Source organism: Pantherophis guttatus, chromosome 5 (assembly GCF_059756535.1).
Source record: "Pantherophis guttatus breed Tessera chromosome 5, ASM5975653v1, whole genome shotgun sequence".
In the NCBI taxonomy this organism is placed as follows: domain Eukaryota; kingdom Metazoa; phylum Chordata; class Lepidosauria; order Squamata; family Colubridae; genus Pantherophis; species Pantherophis guttatus.
In genome coordinates this window covers 90,235,176-90,250,485 of record NC_142067.1, presented here as the reverse complement: position 1 = coordinate 90,250,485, position 15,310 = coordinate 90,235,176, and the positions used below count along the sequence as shown (strand labels likewise).

The 15,310-nt window shown below is 36.6% G+C and overlaps 1 protein-coding gene across 1 annotated transcript in view; it reads right to left on the bottom strand.

The window, feature by feature from the left end:
• Positions 1-14,350, bottom strand: part of PRKX (protein kinase cAMP-dependent X-linked catalytic subunit) — a 57,394-nt gene extending 43,044 nt beyond the window's left edge. Inside the window, exon 1 of the mRNA XM_060686665.2 lies at positions 13,535-14,350. Coding sequence (XP_060542648.1) covers positions 13,535-13,721 — 187 coding nt within the window. The 5' untranslated portion in view covers positions 13,722-14,350. The remainder of the gene's footprint in view (positions 1-13,534) is intronic.
• Positions 14,351-15,310: the final 960 nt, after the last annotated feature.

Genomic DNA, 15,310 nt, shown 5'->3' with positions numbered 1-15,310 from the left:
AGAGATATTTTTGTTTCCTTTTTTAAAAAATTAAGATAAAGAATATTGGAGAGATAAATATGTATTTAGAAAAGAAGAATGAAAAGAGGTTAAATTCAATATTTTAACTTAATTTAAAAAGACCATATAAATACAAAGATAAGACATAGCTGAGATATGAAACAAAGTGAAAAGCCTTCATGAATTTACAAAATTTTATGCAAACTTTATAGTTGTACTTTGAAGAAATTATGCATCAGTTCCAATAGAAAAGATCTAACAAATACATTTTCAGAAAGTATCCAAACAACCCTGAGATTGGTGTTGCAGGACAGTAAATTCCTTGTTTCTGCAACTCCAAGTTGGGGTTGAAGTATTTTTCTGTTATTCTGAAACCTGGACCTGACTCAAAAGAAAGGCAGAACATGTCCTTGGAATAAGAGATGCATTTGTAAGCAGAAGACATCTATCTTCTACAACCAGTACCATGGAAAGTATCCAACAAGACTTTGTGACAAAATATAGGCACAATGACTCTATCTGCTCCTAAGCAGGAAATACAATGGGAATCCAAACTAGTGGTGAATCCAGTAGCACAACATCAAAAATGGATCTCCCTCAATTTTGTAATATGTTCTCTGGACCATTAAATATTCTACAAGATAGCTAATATTTGCTCCTCTTCTTTTCCAGCTGCTCCTTCTCCTCTAGTTTCCTAAATACTTGGCATTCTGATGCTTTGATATATTTCTATGAAATTAATCACAGAATAGTATTACTACTATTACAGAACTATTACTACTAATCTTCTCATCATTCCTATCACCCATCTCCTCCCACTTATGACTGTAACATTGCTGTATCCTTACGATTTATATTATTTCCTAGTATGATTCCATTGCTTATTTGTACCCTATGACTATCATTAAGTATTGTACCTTATGATTCTTGACGAATGTATCTTTTCTTTTTACGTACGCTGAGTGTCAGCGTTCCAGAAAACCTCAACTCTGAGTAAAGATGCGGAAGCAAGCATTTTACAAAGTTCTCTTTACTAGAATAGGTAAACTGGCACATCTGGGAAAACCCGAATCTGAAAAGCCCGGGTTTTCTCTCAGTAAGTCAAAACCCCCCAAACCATCCCCTTACTCCCCAGTCAATCACATGCTCCAATCAATGTCTGTTCCATCTCTACCCAGCCCCCTGACCATTACTTCTCCAGATGCTGGATCGCCCTGACCTTGATTGACAGGAAGAATGCTATTATGTCTACTAACAACCCCTCTCCTTAATTCCCCCCTCCTACTTTCCCACACATGAGAAGGTGGCAGCATTGAAGCTTCCGGCCTAATATGGCTTCCAAAGCTGACACTGAGAGCATATGCACCAAAGACAAATTCCTTGTGTGTCCAATCATACTTGGCCAATAAAGAATTCAATTCAATTCAATTCAATTTCCCATAATTTCCCAGGTCTGTGTGGATTCTAGTAAGATTCGTAACAATCTGATAAGTATGATATTATAATAGTTTTGTTATTCCAGTAATAGGGACATTCATCTAAATTAAAATAAATGATAAAAAATAAACAGTAAGGCATAGTTCAAAATACCACTGTAGCCAGTTATTAATCACATTTTAATTTCAAATTGTTTGGATTATGTACTCAATTTGGAAATTAAGCTTGAACTGATAATGGAAATACTAACAGAAACATTTTTCCTAAGGATAATTTGTGAAAAATAGCTCTCTTGAAAGTGGGTAAAATTTTAGAGCAAAATATTGCATATGTAGTCCCTCACTCTTGACTCGTCAATGAGAAGATCTCAGCAGGTTTTTTGCATGGCAAATTATATTCATGGGTAAATGTGATTATTTCAGACTTTTACTGAACACATGGGGAACTTAATATTTTAGAAGGCAACATAGCTGAAACAGAGTACTGGAGCTTTTTTTTTTTTTTTTTTTTTTTTTTTATTGAAAAGGTTTTCAAATACAAATTTTTCCCCCTTTTTCCCCCCCCTCCCCCCCCTCCCTAACCCCCCCTCCCCACCCTTCCCCCCCTGTGACTTCTTCGTAACAAAAAAAAACCCTAATTCATAACAGATTACTTACTCCCTCCTCAAAATACTGACCTTTACTTACTAAAAATATTATAAATCCCCCTTTATCCATACATTTCAGAAAAGAAGAAGAGAAAAAAAAACAAAACAAAAAAAAACAAACACATTATACTATAACTATTATAAAATAACTCTAATTTAGCATAATAGTGTTTTATATCTATGCATTATTGCAACAATTCAAAACCACCTTCCACTTTAAAACTATACAATAAGTCCTACTTTAATAACATTTCAAAGCGGGCTCCCCATAAAATCTAATTTAACATTTATTCCACTCTATCCATTTCCTCCACTCCCCTAAATGTATCACTTAAAAATCCCTTTTCTTAAACTAATCAGTCTGTAGCTAGCTTATTCACCCACTGTCTTACAAATTTACCATACACAACAATTCTTGATATCTTTAATTCACTGCCCACACTACTTAAAAATATATATATATATATATTCCATTATATCTAAATAAAAAAAGAAAAGACAATAACTTTAAATTTATAGTCCATATAATATCTTCTTGAAGTCTTTCCACTGGATTGTTAAAACCAACATCCATAATAGGGTGACATAGCTTGCGGATGCAACAGTTTATTCAAGATCTCCAATCATATCTGCCCCCATCAGTAGTAAACATCTTCTTATATATATAAAAGTAAAAACAACCACCCGAGTGACATTATAATTGTATTCCATATAATAATAATTGTGGGTTTCATCAGGATTATTAATTTCCATCATCGTATTGGGTAACAACCCGATCTTCTGCATGTCCCAATGTGATTCTCTTGCCTTATAATTCAAGATAATTATAATATATTTATCAACACAAAAAGAAGTTTCAAAATAGATAATTCAAAACCATCAATTTGAGGCTCTTTCCATGTCCCAAAATTACGGCAATGCAGAGATCTGCCACTATCCTCAGGATGATATTGACCAATATGTCGCCTCCTCTATGTTTTCACATAATCATTCATATTTTAAAATCACTGGCTTCACTGTTGCTTGGGTTAGAAATTTCTATTTTTGTACAACCTATTTCTTTTTTTGTTTTCTTTTTTTTGTGGGTTTGACCTCCATCCTAATTTTTTGTGTCTGGAGTACTGGAGCTTTGAGTAGAATACTGAACTCAAAAATCTGGGGTCTCAAATACAGAGGAAAAAGGTAAACAGTCATTTGCCTAATGAAGTATGTTGAGTAAGAGTTGCCTCTAGGCATCTGGAAACAGTGGGTAATTTGTTTCCCCTTTTTATGCTAGTAATATGAATAAGTTCATGGGTTAGCAAAAATTATTACAGGCTGTAGATAAATTTGCATGGCTGTTTGTCTGTCTATCATCTATCTAGCTCCCGTTCCTGTATAAACACATGCTTTCCAATTCCTTTCCCACTTTTCCCCACTTACATTTGACTTACAATAACTTACCAAGAATGATTTATTTTTGTTTCCAAAATGAATACAATGCTTACATAGTGAATTCAAGCAGCAATTATTAAATCAAATAACCCTAATGAAGTGTCAGCCACGTGCTGCTTTTTGCAGAATGTAATACGGATGTAACACAGATAAAATGCTACTGACTGTTCTACTGTCTGTCTGTCTGTGTGTTTGTGTTCATAAAAAAATGTGAGGTATTCTACCCAAGTGTCATGGATATCAGTCCGGCAGAGACAATCTAAAATATTTGGTAACTTTTAGGTAGAAGATAAGACACAAACTATGTATCATGTACTGAAGACAGTTGGATTAACATTTAAATCTTACTTATGCACTGGTGAAAGGATACTATACTCTTTACACAGCACAATTCTGGAAGAAAGCTAAATATATAATATAAGGGAATGGCCAGGAGATAAGGCTGATGTTTCAGGCTTCTTTTCAAAATTGTTCCTTTTGTGGCTTTGCCTAACAAGCAAATGTTTTATCCATCTCTTTCCTGCCATTTGAAAGATATGCATCCTCTACTTTTTTTGACAAAGGGAAAAAAGATTGTTAACTAAGAATCCTTCCCGTAATTATCAGTTTAAAAAAAATAAATTGCAGTTCAATTTGGGAATTTAGCCTCGGCTAGTTAGTTGGAGCTAGATGTTAGATGTTTAAACATCTATCATTCAGAATAAAGAAGAGATGCTATTAGCTTTTAACTATAAAGAACTGAATTCATGAAGAATAGGATTAACCATTATTTTTTTACTCTTATATTGTGCCATAATACACATACTCTGAAACAAGTGGAGAAAATACAATACACAACAATGCACACCAAATACACAAATCTTAAGTCAATATGTCCGGTCTCAATAAAGACAAAAACTACTTCAGAACTACTTCACCAAAACTACTTCAGAAAATGAGTATCAGGGAAGACAGTTCTATAACTGGCAATGTTTTTCTTTAGCATCTACTAGGACAATTCAAAAAATGAAAAATGTTTGGCTGGGAACCCAAAACAAAACAATGAGGCCTGGAAATTCTGTCAAACCATTCATTTATTCATACATTTACTTAATTTATAATGCCATAAAATCTCAAACTATTTTAGAACAGCCACAGCTAAGTAGAAACAAAATCCAGAACCACTTTGTTATTCTGAGTTTTGGCCACAACTATATCCAGAAACCAAGATACAGAAGAATCTTTAATTTTATGTAGTATGTAGAGCAAAGCTGCTGTGCCTCTGTCCTTAGCAGCTCCACTGTCTGCCCACAATCTGATTTTTTTCACCATCTCCCACAGGAACTGCCACTAATGTGCTTTTACTCCCCTTCCCACTTCTTCCCACAAACAACAGTGTTTCAGTTCATATCTTAGTTTATATCATGTTTTATGATCTGTAGGCCGCCTGGAGTTGCCTTATCGGGAATACAGGTGGCATATAAATTTAATAATAAATAAATATTCTGAACAAAACCACTGCACTTCATTCCACCTGAAACCTAAGTGCTTTGGTTCAGACACTATTGCTTGAAACCAACTGTTCCAGTTTTTGCACTGCATATCTTGTACAACTCTAATATTTGGGCATTTTCCCCCATGGGATCATTCAAATTCGATCTATGCTGAAGTTCAACTTTGTATAGGCAACTATATGGTCCTAAAATAATTTTCTGGTTTTTTTAGCTGTAGGAATCTGAGGTCAATATTAGACAATATTTTCATAAAATTTGTTCCCAAGCAATTTTAAGACCCTAACCATCAAACTAGCATTTAAAATATCTATATTTAAATGTACAGAAATAAATAATGTGGAATCACTATATCTATTGCCTCTCTTGCAAACTTCAGAAAAACCAAGCTAATGGTGAAAAACAGTGTCCAAGTGAACAAAGTTGCCATTATTGAAGAAAATATTGTACTGTATTAGACTATTAACTTTTATTGGGACAGATCACCATGGAGGAAATCCATCTAAGTAGTCACTAAGAGTGATCACCAATTTGATGGCACATGATCAATCAATTAATTTTATTATTTACTCTTTTGAACTTTGAAGATGTAAATCCATACCTTCATGGCTATGTAGACATTCTCATATTAATTATAAGTTCATGTAATTAAAACTTCTTATACTTAAATTCATATTATTATGGTATTTCTTCTTCCTTTAAACTGATTAAGAGAAAAGGCTGGAAAGAATTTTTCTCAATCTTTTTCAACATTTCTTAAGTGATCCATGCACCATATACCATTTCTAAAAGTAGAACTATGAATATTTGATATTGAGCTACATTGAAAGTCTATTAAAACAAATTATTTCATGGAGGTAATGTAAAGTTTATAGAAGAGTCATGCATTTTAAATGGCTGTGTTAAACAATTTTTTAAAAAATACATTCTCAGTTTCAAGCTGCATTTCCTCACATATAACAGTTGATTCTTAAAAATAAATAACTCCATCCATGCTGGAAACAGGACTCAGGTGCATAAACACTTTCCACATTTAGCAGGTAAGAGACAGAAACATAGGCACAAATGTAACATCCACAGAAATAATTTTAATCTATAATTTAAAATTAATATGACAATATGACATTTCTTCTATTTTTTTCTATTATTCTGGGATATTATAATAAAATATTTTAATGTTTTTTATTCTAGCATATTAATTATTCAATGTATTAGCCACTAGCATACATAGAATACTTTAAAAGTTTTGAGTGGCATAACAATGGCTATACTCCAAAACTAACTCAAACCAAGTTCTGCTTTTACGTTAAAAATATGAATCAACCTTAAGTCCAAAGTGGCTAAATTGTTGACCCATCTGCCCTGGGGGTTAAAAACAAGCATTGTTGGATGCATGTAGCTCCCAGATCAAACATTTTGCCTTAAAAAATTGCTTGTGATCCTATTTCATATTGTTTTCTTTTTGCAGAGTATATCAGGATTTGAACGCTAATTTACCCAAACTACAGACAGAAGAATTTTTTTAAAAAAATATTTATTATTTCTTAGGTTAGTTCTTTCATGAGCTTCAAAGCTTTTGGAAACAAAGTTAAAATTATGAAAGTTTCACAGTATTTACATAAAGTCAATAAAAAGTCCAATAATTTATGAAATGTTGGTTAAAAAGCCTAATGTGTATATATACGTTTTCCAAATAAGCTTCAGAAAACCAATAAAAGTCAGTTAAAAACATAAGTGACAAATATAACAGCCTGCTGAGTAGTGACTCGTTAGTAACTTGAGTAGTGAGTCACGTTAGATGATCTGAAGACAGAAGAAATCAAACCCGAATTAAAAAAGCAAAGCATGTTAAGTTTATATTTTAAATATCAAAATAGAGCAAAATATTACAAATACGTTACATTTCCTGTTTTAAAAAAGTATAGCAAAAATTAAAAAACTCCTCAGTATTTCGTTTTCCTACTCATATGCTCCAAAATCAGATTTTCCCAAGTGACAGTAGAAGGATCCTTCTTTTGTGTTGGCTTAGCCACGACTTTCTTTCACACACTGGTCTGGTCTGTTTTTGTTTTTTGTTTTCCTTTTTTCTTAAAAAAAAAAAAGGATCTTTTTTTTTAGGCTGGGCAGAACTGGAGACCCATACATTGGCACATAAGAATGTGGCCAATGTACAAGAGAAGCCTGGCTGCAGTGGCACAAAAGAAGGCAGCATAAAAGGAAGTCTTGAGTCATAGAATAGTTTCTCATAGTTCTGTGGACAGGCCTAGGCAGCATATAGCTGAGCAGCCTAAAAGGCAAATGGGGAGGGATAGGTGAATAGTGAATTGAAATGGAGGCAGTCTTTGCCTTCCTGCAAGAATCTGGATCTGGTTGGATCCTCACCTAATGACCACGTGTCATTCATGTGGCATTCACTCAATGTTTGCTTAATGACCATATTACTTAATGATGGAAATGTGAGTCCCAATTAGGCTCATTAAGTGAGGACTACCTATAATTCAATTCAGATCAACCCATAACTAGTACATTATAACAAACATTTAAAAACTTCTTTATATCCAGAATTATACTGAAGATTATTTTGAGTGTATTTTGTTAGCTGAAACAGTGAAGCTCTCAACAATATTGGAGGTATTCCAAGACACCTTGTTCAATCATATCTCAGACTGGGCAACTTTGAACTAAAAATCTCTTTCAGCCAGCTTAGTTTACTGCACAGGATTCCTATGGGGCAAAAATAGAGAGCAAGGAACAACCATGATGGCTGGTTGACATTTTGGGCGAAAAGATAAAATTAAAAAAAAAAAAACATTTAATATTTCTAAACATATCAAAGTATTTAGTCTATTATCTGAAAAAGTGCATTAAAAATAGATGTCCAAAATATCTGTAAGAATTCATTTTCAATTAACCTATTTTTATTCTCTTCTGCTGTAATTTTCAGCAAAGAGTAATATATTCCAAAATGTTTCCTTCCACTGTGATATCTTACAAAGATGCAAAGTTTTTGTTTCAGCTTTAGAATAAAGACAATAATCCAATTCATATTTTAAAGATCTTTTGTTTAAAAACTATCAGTCAATTTTTAAGATTCTTGCTGTTCAGAGGAATGCCTACCTGACAACTGAATCTTTATTTGTTAGTAGTATTAGGTGATCAATGCTGCATAGATACCTAAAACCTAATAAAATCAATAGGATATTAATAAATTGTCTCATGAATTGCAGGCCATTATACAGGTGAAACTCGAAAAATTAGAATATCGTGCAAATGTTCATTTATTTCAGTAATGCAACTTAAAAGATGAAACTAATATATGAGATAGACTCATTACATGCAAAGCGAGATAGTTCAAGCCTTGAGTTGTCATAATTTTGATGATTATGGTTTACAGCTCATGAAAACCCCAAATTCACAATCTCAGAAAATTAGAATATTACATGAAATCAATAAAACAAGGATTCTACATAGAACAGTATCGGACCTCTGAAAAGTATAAGCATGCATATGTACTCAGTACTTGGTTTGGGCCCCTTTTGCATCAATTACTGCCTCAATGCAGCATGGCATGGATGCTATCAGCCTATGGCACTGCTGAGGTGTAATGGAAGACCAGGATGCTTCAATAGCGACCTTCAGCTCTTCTGCATTGTTTGGTCTCATGTCTCTCATCTTTCTCTGGGCAATGCCCCATAGATTCTCTATGGGGTTCAGGTCAGGCGAGTTTGCTGGCCAATCAAGCACAGTAATCCTATGGTCATTGAACCAGGTTTTGGTACTTTTGGCAGTGTGGGCAGGTGCCAAGTCCTGCTGAAAAATGAAGTCAGCATCCCCATAAAGCTCGTCTGCAGAAGGAAGCATGAAGTGCTCCAAAATCTCCCGGTAGACGGCTGCATTGACCCTGGACTTAATGAAGCACAGTGGACCAACACCAGCAGATGACATGGCTCCCCAAATCAATACAGACTGTGGAAACTTCACACTGGACTTTAAGCATCTTGCAGTGTGTGCCTCTCCATTCTTCCTCCAGACTCTGGGTCCTTGGTTTCCAAATGAGATGCAAAAGTGGCTCTCATCAGAAAAGAGGACTTTGGACCACTGAGCAACAGACCAGTTCTTTTGTTCTTTAGCCCAGGTAAGATGCTTCTGACGATGTTTGTTGTTCAGGAACGGCTTGACAAGAGGAATACGACATTTGAAGCCCATGTCCAGGATCCGTCTGTGTGTGGTGGCTCTTGATGCACTGACTCCAGCCTCAGTCCACTCCTTTCCCTCCTTATGGAGGGTGTCAATGATGGTTTTCTGCACAACTGTCAGGTCAGCAGTCTTTCCCATGATTGTGATTCCTACTGAACCAGACTGAGAGACCATTTAAAGGCTCAGGAACCCTTTGCAGGTGTTATGGCTTACTTAGCTGATTAGAGTGGGACACTTTGAGCCTAGAATATTGAACCTTTTCACAATATTCTAATTTTCTGAGATTGTGAATTTGGGGTTTTCATGAGCTGTAAGCCATAATCATCAAAAGTATGACAAATCAAGGCTTGAACTATCTCGCTTTGCATGTAATGAGCTTATCTCATATATTAGTTTCACCTTTTAAGTTGCATTACTGAAATAAATGAACTTTTGCACGATATTCTAATTTTTCGAGTTTCACCTGTATTTCTTTCTTGATGGAAACTTTGTAACATTATCATAACAGCAGCAACAAAAGTAACATTACAGGTAAACATGCAAAAACATCCTTATTTCCATACTTCACAATTTATGGTTAACAATAACAATCATGTGTTTTAAAGCACAGCTTTTTGATTATGTACCATCAGATCACTTTGAATCTTACCATAGTGACCCTATAGATAGAATTTAAACAGATTTTAAAGCACAGCAACATTTATACTCAGTTCAGAGTTTTGCTTTCTAGGAGCCATAAACAAAATCTCTGGACAAAAATCCCAAACACAGATGATATGGGATTTTTCTTCAATTTAATCAACAAAGTATCTTGGAGGGGATCTGTTGCCTGTTTATTTTATTTATTTACTAATGAATTATTCCTAATATGAATTATTAAATGAATATACTTTTGGCATATACAACATAGAATAACAATACAATATATATCTATTGAAATATGCAATGAATCAATCTATTTTTAAGCAAATATATACATTTAGAACAGGAACAGGAATTATCAACTTTTTCTTTTAAAGTGTTAAAAATGATAAAGGTCAGATACTTCCAAAATGGCAGAATGTGTGATTGGATTAAGAGTGCCAAACAATATCACTCAATGAAAAATAATTTTATTTTATTTCAACAACAAATATTATTTAAAACACTGATATTATTTAAAACACTGTCTCCTTCAAAACCCTTTCTGTCTCCTTCAATAGACTTTCAGGCCATCTGTCAGCAATATTTCTTTCAAGGAAGTTCTGTTTCACCTACAACAAAGATAAAATCCTGAACCTAGTCCAGAACTCAATTGAGACAAAATTTAACTGTTTGTCTGGGAAATGTTACTTTGACCATTTCCAATGTTTATTATCTTTTTGTTCTTTTATCATGTTTCTGTACATCAAGGCAGAGTTTATGTTCATATTACAACAGAGTAATATGGGTGATTCCCAGTATTAAGTTCTTAAAAATGAACATAAAATTTCTTAGAGACCCAGCAAAACCTTTTGCAGGAAATCAAATACTGAAAATAAAGATGGGGCCATATTTTTGGCAAATGTCTCAGCTTTATATTTTTTCTCAGGCCTTATTTTAACTTGACTCAGCCTTCCAAGATCAGTAAAATCAGTGGCCCATAAGAAGCCTGTACATTTTGCCCCATTGAAAACATACAGAAAAATAAAGTAAAATAGAAAAATTCTACAATTTGAAAATTAAATGTTCCTATTTATTTCTCTGTCCATGTACACAGCTAACAGCTAAGAAGCTGTTTGTGAACTGATTAGCAAATGTTATTAACATGTGCCACATATTTAACCCATTAATAAATAAGAAACAGGACATCCCTCTCATTCTCTGGCTTCTTTAGGGTTAGGATTAGTCATAGTCCTATTAGCACATCTGAGCTATGATCACCAAGGTATGGATAGCTATCACTACACCCACTTGTAGGCAATACTAGCAGGTGTATGCAGTTGCAGTTGCTGATGAAATCAGCACATGTAAACCAGCTTCAAATTAAGGCAAGTCTAGGACATTATCCTAAAAAAAACCAGTGGTATTTACATATTCAAGCTGACTACATAAAAAGAGAGGAATTTCTTACTTGCAACTCAATCGGGGTTACAAGATACTAGACTATGTCTGAAAAATACTTTCAAGGTGATTGTTTTGTAGGCTGTTGTCATTATTATCAGAAAGAGGAGAGGTGGAGAAATCAGTTCCTTCTACGCTGATATATTAGAAACCTGTATACATGTTCCTGTTTACACGTTCCTTCTTAGGACAAACAAATCAGTTGTTAATACAAGGCTGATTCAGTCCTTTCTATAACAAATGTGCAAAAATATCAATCAACACTAAATAAGTTGGGATGTATCACCAAACTACATCCAGTAAATATATCCAATAAATGCAAACATTTCTATTCATAGCTGGAAGTCTACAATGGAATTTCAAACAGTGAATTCCAAACTGATAAACATCTGAATCTGGGTGGTGCATTTAACTAAAAAGTTTATTTTTATAAGAGTCCTTCCAGTACATATTTTACCTTAGATTTCTTTACTGTTGTATGGCACTGCTTTCATGCCTTCTGTTTCCTCTTTTCATTACACCCAAAACTTGCTAACACTATTTATGCAGATTGCAAGTAAACATCTGTCAAGAGAGGAAAGTTGGGAAAGAAGGCTAGGTACAAATAAAAGACCTACTACTGTCACTGGATCCATTTCAAATTTCATACATTATCTGCATTTTGAAAGGAATATAGGATATATTCCAGCTTATTACGTGAGCAATGCTTAAGTGCTGAAGATACACGGAAACTTGAGCAGCTAAACGGAAGAACACACCCATAGTTGCAAGCAGTGTTTAATATTAACAGCAGCTAGGATTGAATTTATGAACATTCTGTAAAAGCATTTACAGGTAGTTCTCAATTTATGACAGCAATTGTGACCAGAATGTGTGTTGCTAAGAAAGGTGGTTATTAACTGAGACACACCTGTTTTTAATGATTTTGGCCACAGCTGTTAAGCAAATCACTGCAACTAAATGAATGATGCAGTCCTTAAGCAAACCCCACTTCCCTCATTGACTTTACTTGTCAGAAGCCAGCTGGGTGATGGTGATCACATGACCTTGGGATGCTGCAACTTTTGTAAATTCAAACTGGCTGCCAATTTTGATCATGTGACCATGACAATGCTGTGATGGGTGTAAGTGTGAGGATTGGTTGTAAGTGCAAAACTGATTATAAATCATTTTCTTCCATTTTAAAATGGTCATTAAACAAATTATTAAGTAGTGGACTACCTGTATTCCATATTCTTCACAAGCTTGAAGCTCTCTGAATGTATTATAACTTAACATAACTACTTCACATAAAATGCTTGGAAAACCATCTAAATTCTCTACAGCGTAAAGCTATGGTTAATGTAACTACTTGTGTTGGGCTGAACCCCCACTGATGTTGCTGGGATTCAAAATAAAAAGGCGTGTAAATTGTTTTTGTTAATCCAATTTATATAACTACTCATCTCCCCCAAAGGGGACTGTGGGTGGCGCACAACAATTAAGACTTTAAAGGCTGAAAACTCAGCAATTTTTTGTAGTGTCAGATAAACAGAACCACACACTGTTTACAAACTGGTTTAGATTTATGCCATCATGGAGAGGCGGAATCAGAATCATTTATTTACAGAAAGAGAGATTATCAGACTTGTTCATATTGTGCTTAGAAGTTCTGAAACTACAGTGAGAACTGCTAGCTTTTCAACTGACATCTGTAAAACTCCGTTTTGCCAGATAAAAACAGTTGCAAAAACCTACCAGAATCAAAATACAGGAAGAAGTGACACTTAAGCAAAAGAAAACCTAGATGTCAAAAAGTAGTTGCTGCCCGGGGTGCACCAGATATAAAAAAGTTGACAAACCAAACGAACAGTGAGACTGCATTTTCACAGGGATGGCACAGCTGGCAACATCCTTTGGGGCTGTGCCCAGGGGAAGAAGAGCGCTGACAACAAGCTCTCCTGTTGCCTTGACTCTCAGTTCATGACTTCCAAGCGAAGGGACGCCCCACGACTCTCTTGCAACACACCTGCTCAACAAGAGTGCAGCCTCCTGAACTGAGAAGCCTCGACCCTCCTTGTCCCGCAGGGGAAGGAAGGAAGGAAGGGGAAAAAAAGGGGGGGGGGATCCCTTTCAAGTCAGCCAAGCCTCGCGAACCGAGTGGGTGGTCACGGAGCGGCGCGCGCAAAGGGGCTTGGGGAGGGGGGTAGGCTACGTTCCACTCCCGCGTTCTTTGTTTTTCATTGGCTGCAAGCCCAGCCTCACTCACCCACAGTAGCCAAGGTCTCCAGGTCCTCAAGTCTATAAGCGGGGGAATCCGAGGCAGGCGGTGCGGGTGAGCCTCGGCTAGCTGGACCCGAAGAACAAATGGGTTGGGGTTCGCCGGTCCCTGCCGCCTCGCAGCCAACAGGGCTTCTGGCTCCTACTTTAGCCCGCACGGCGCTCAAAGTCTCCATAGGTGGGGAAGAGGTAGTAAAGGCTCCTCCTGTCAGGGCAAACTTGGGAGTCTCCGGAGGCGGCCTAGCCTCTTTCTCCTTTCAGCAGCTGCAGAGGTCCCGAGCCGGGGCTACTCCTTGGTTCCGTCTCTCAGCAGAGCGGCTGCCGGCGCTCCGCATCGCGCCAGAGCGCAGCTTCCTTCCTGCGGTGCTTCTGGTTTGCTTTGGGTGCAAGTAAGCGTCCGGGCGCGTCTCGCGGGGAAGGTCGTCGACGCTGCTGGCTTCGCTCCTCTCGCGCTTCCCGCCGGCGCCTCAATGCAGACAATGGGCTTGCCGGGAGGACGCCGAGTCTCATTCGCCAGTCAGCCGGTTGCACGCGGGGACGAGGGGGCGGGGTTTGGCTCCCTGCAGCTGCGGCAAGAACCCTGGAGTGGGCGGGGAGAAGAGCAGCCCGAGGAAGAAGAGGGGTCGAGAGGGGCTGCCCGCCGGTCGGAGTCCTCAGGAATCATGGGTGGTGGTTGTGGTGGGGAGGGGGGCGGAAGATGCTCGCATTTCTTGGAAAGTCGTAGGAAATGTAACTGCCTCACCTGGGCGTAAAGGAGTTGCGTGCGAACCGCAGCTGTTCGCAGAGAACCACGCGCTGACGCGACAGCTTTTGGTATTCAAGGAAGCGCCCTCTGGGGTCATTTCCTCTGTATATATACATATGAGATAACTAAAATTGCAATGAGAAAAAAAGGTAGAAGAAAGTAGGAATAAAGGGAAAGAGATAAAGGTATAAATCAGTGGCTTCTGATATCTTTTACAGCAACTCGAAGTGCAATTATGTTTTAGCGTCTCTCTCTAAAGTTACATCGTGGTTTTCTTGTTATGATCTACCTTCCTAATCATAAAAACATAAATCACAAGTTCATTTTTTTATTTTTTATTTTTAACGCAGAAAGTCCATAAGAGGCTTCCTGTCTCTCTCTATCTCAGGTCATTTCCAAATCCCTCCTTGGCTGTCTTTGCACTGAAACTTAATTTTCTGTTTCTGATGGGTTTCTTCCTCCTGGCCTGGTGGAGTATAGCCACTATTACAGAATCTCTTTTAGATGAATCTATTGAAATGAATGGCACCAGGACGTGAAGAGCTCGACAGAATCTCCACTTTTTTGTCAGATAGATGAACTGTATTAATCTGCATGAAGTAACGCTCTGGATAGCTGAATTGGATATCCAGTTATGAGGTCACTGCCATACCCCCATAGAATTTTACCTATACTTTACCTATAATTACAGGGATTCTGTACAGTATATACTGTATGTTTACTACTCTTCTGTGTTATGTTCTCATACTCTAATAACCATATTAAGAGAAAACTTTGATAAAGTGACTGGTAGTTATTTAAAAGCATAAGAAGTTTGGAATTGGGTTTATTTATAGAGCCAAAAAGATTGGATAAGTCTTGTGTTCAATGGCTGCTTTAAATACTTTTTCCCTTGGTATATTAGTTGACTTGACATAATAGATTAAGCTAAAGCAAATTGTCTTACTGTCTTAGGGTGTGTACGCCCAGCTCTTTCCTTCATAGTATGATTCAACACACTATGTCATAGAATGGCACAGG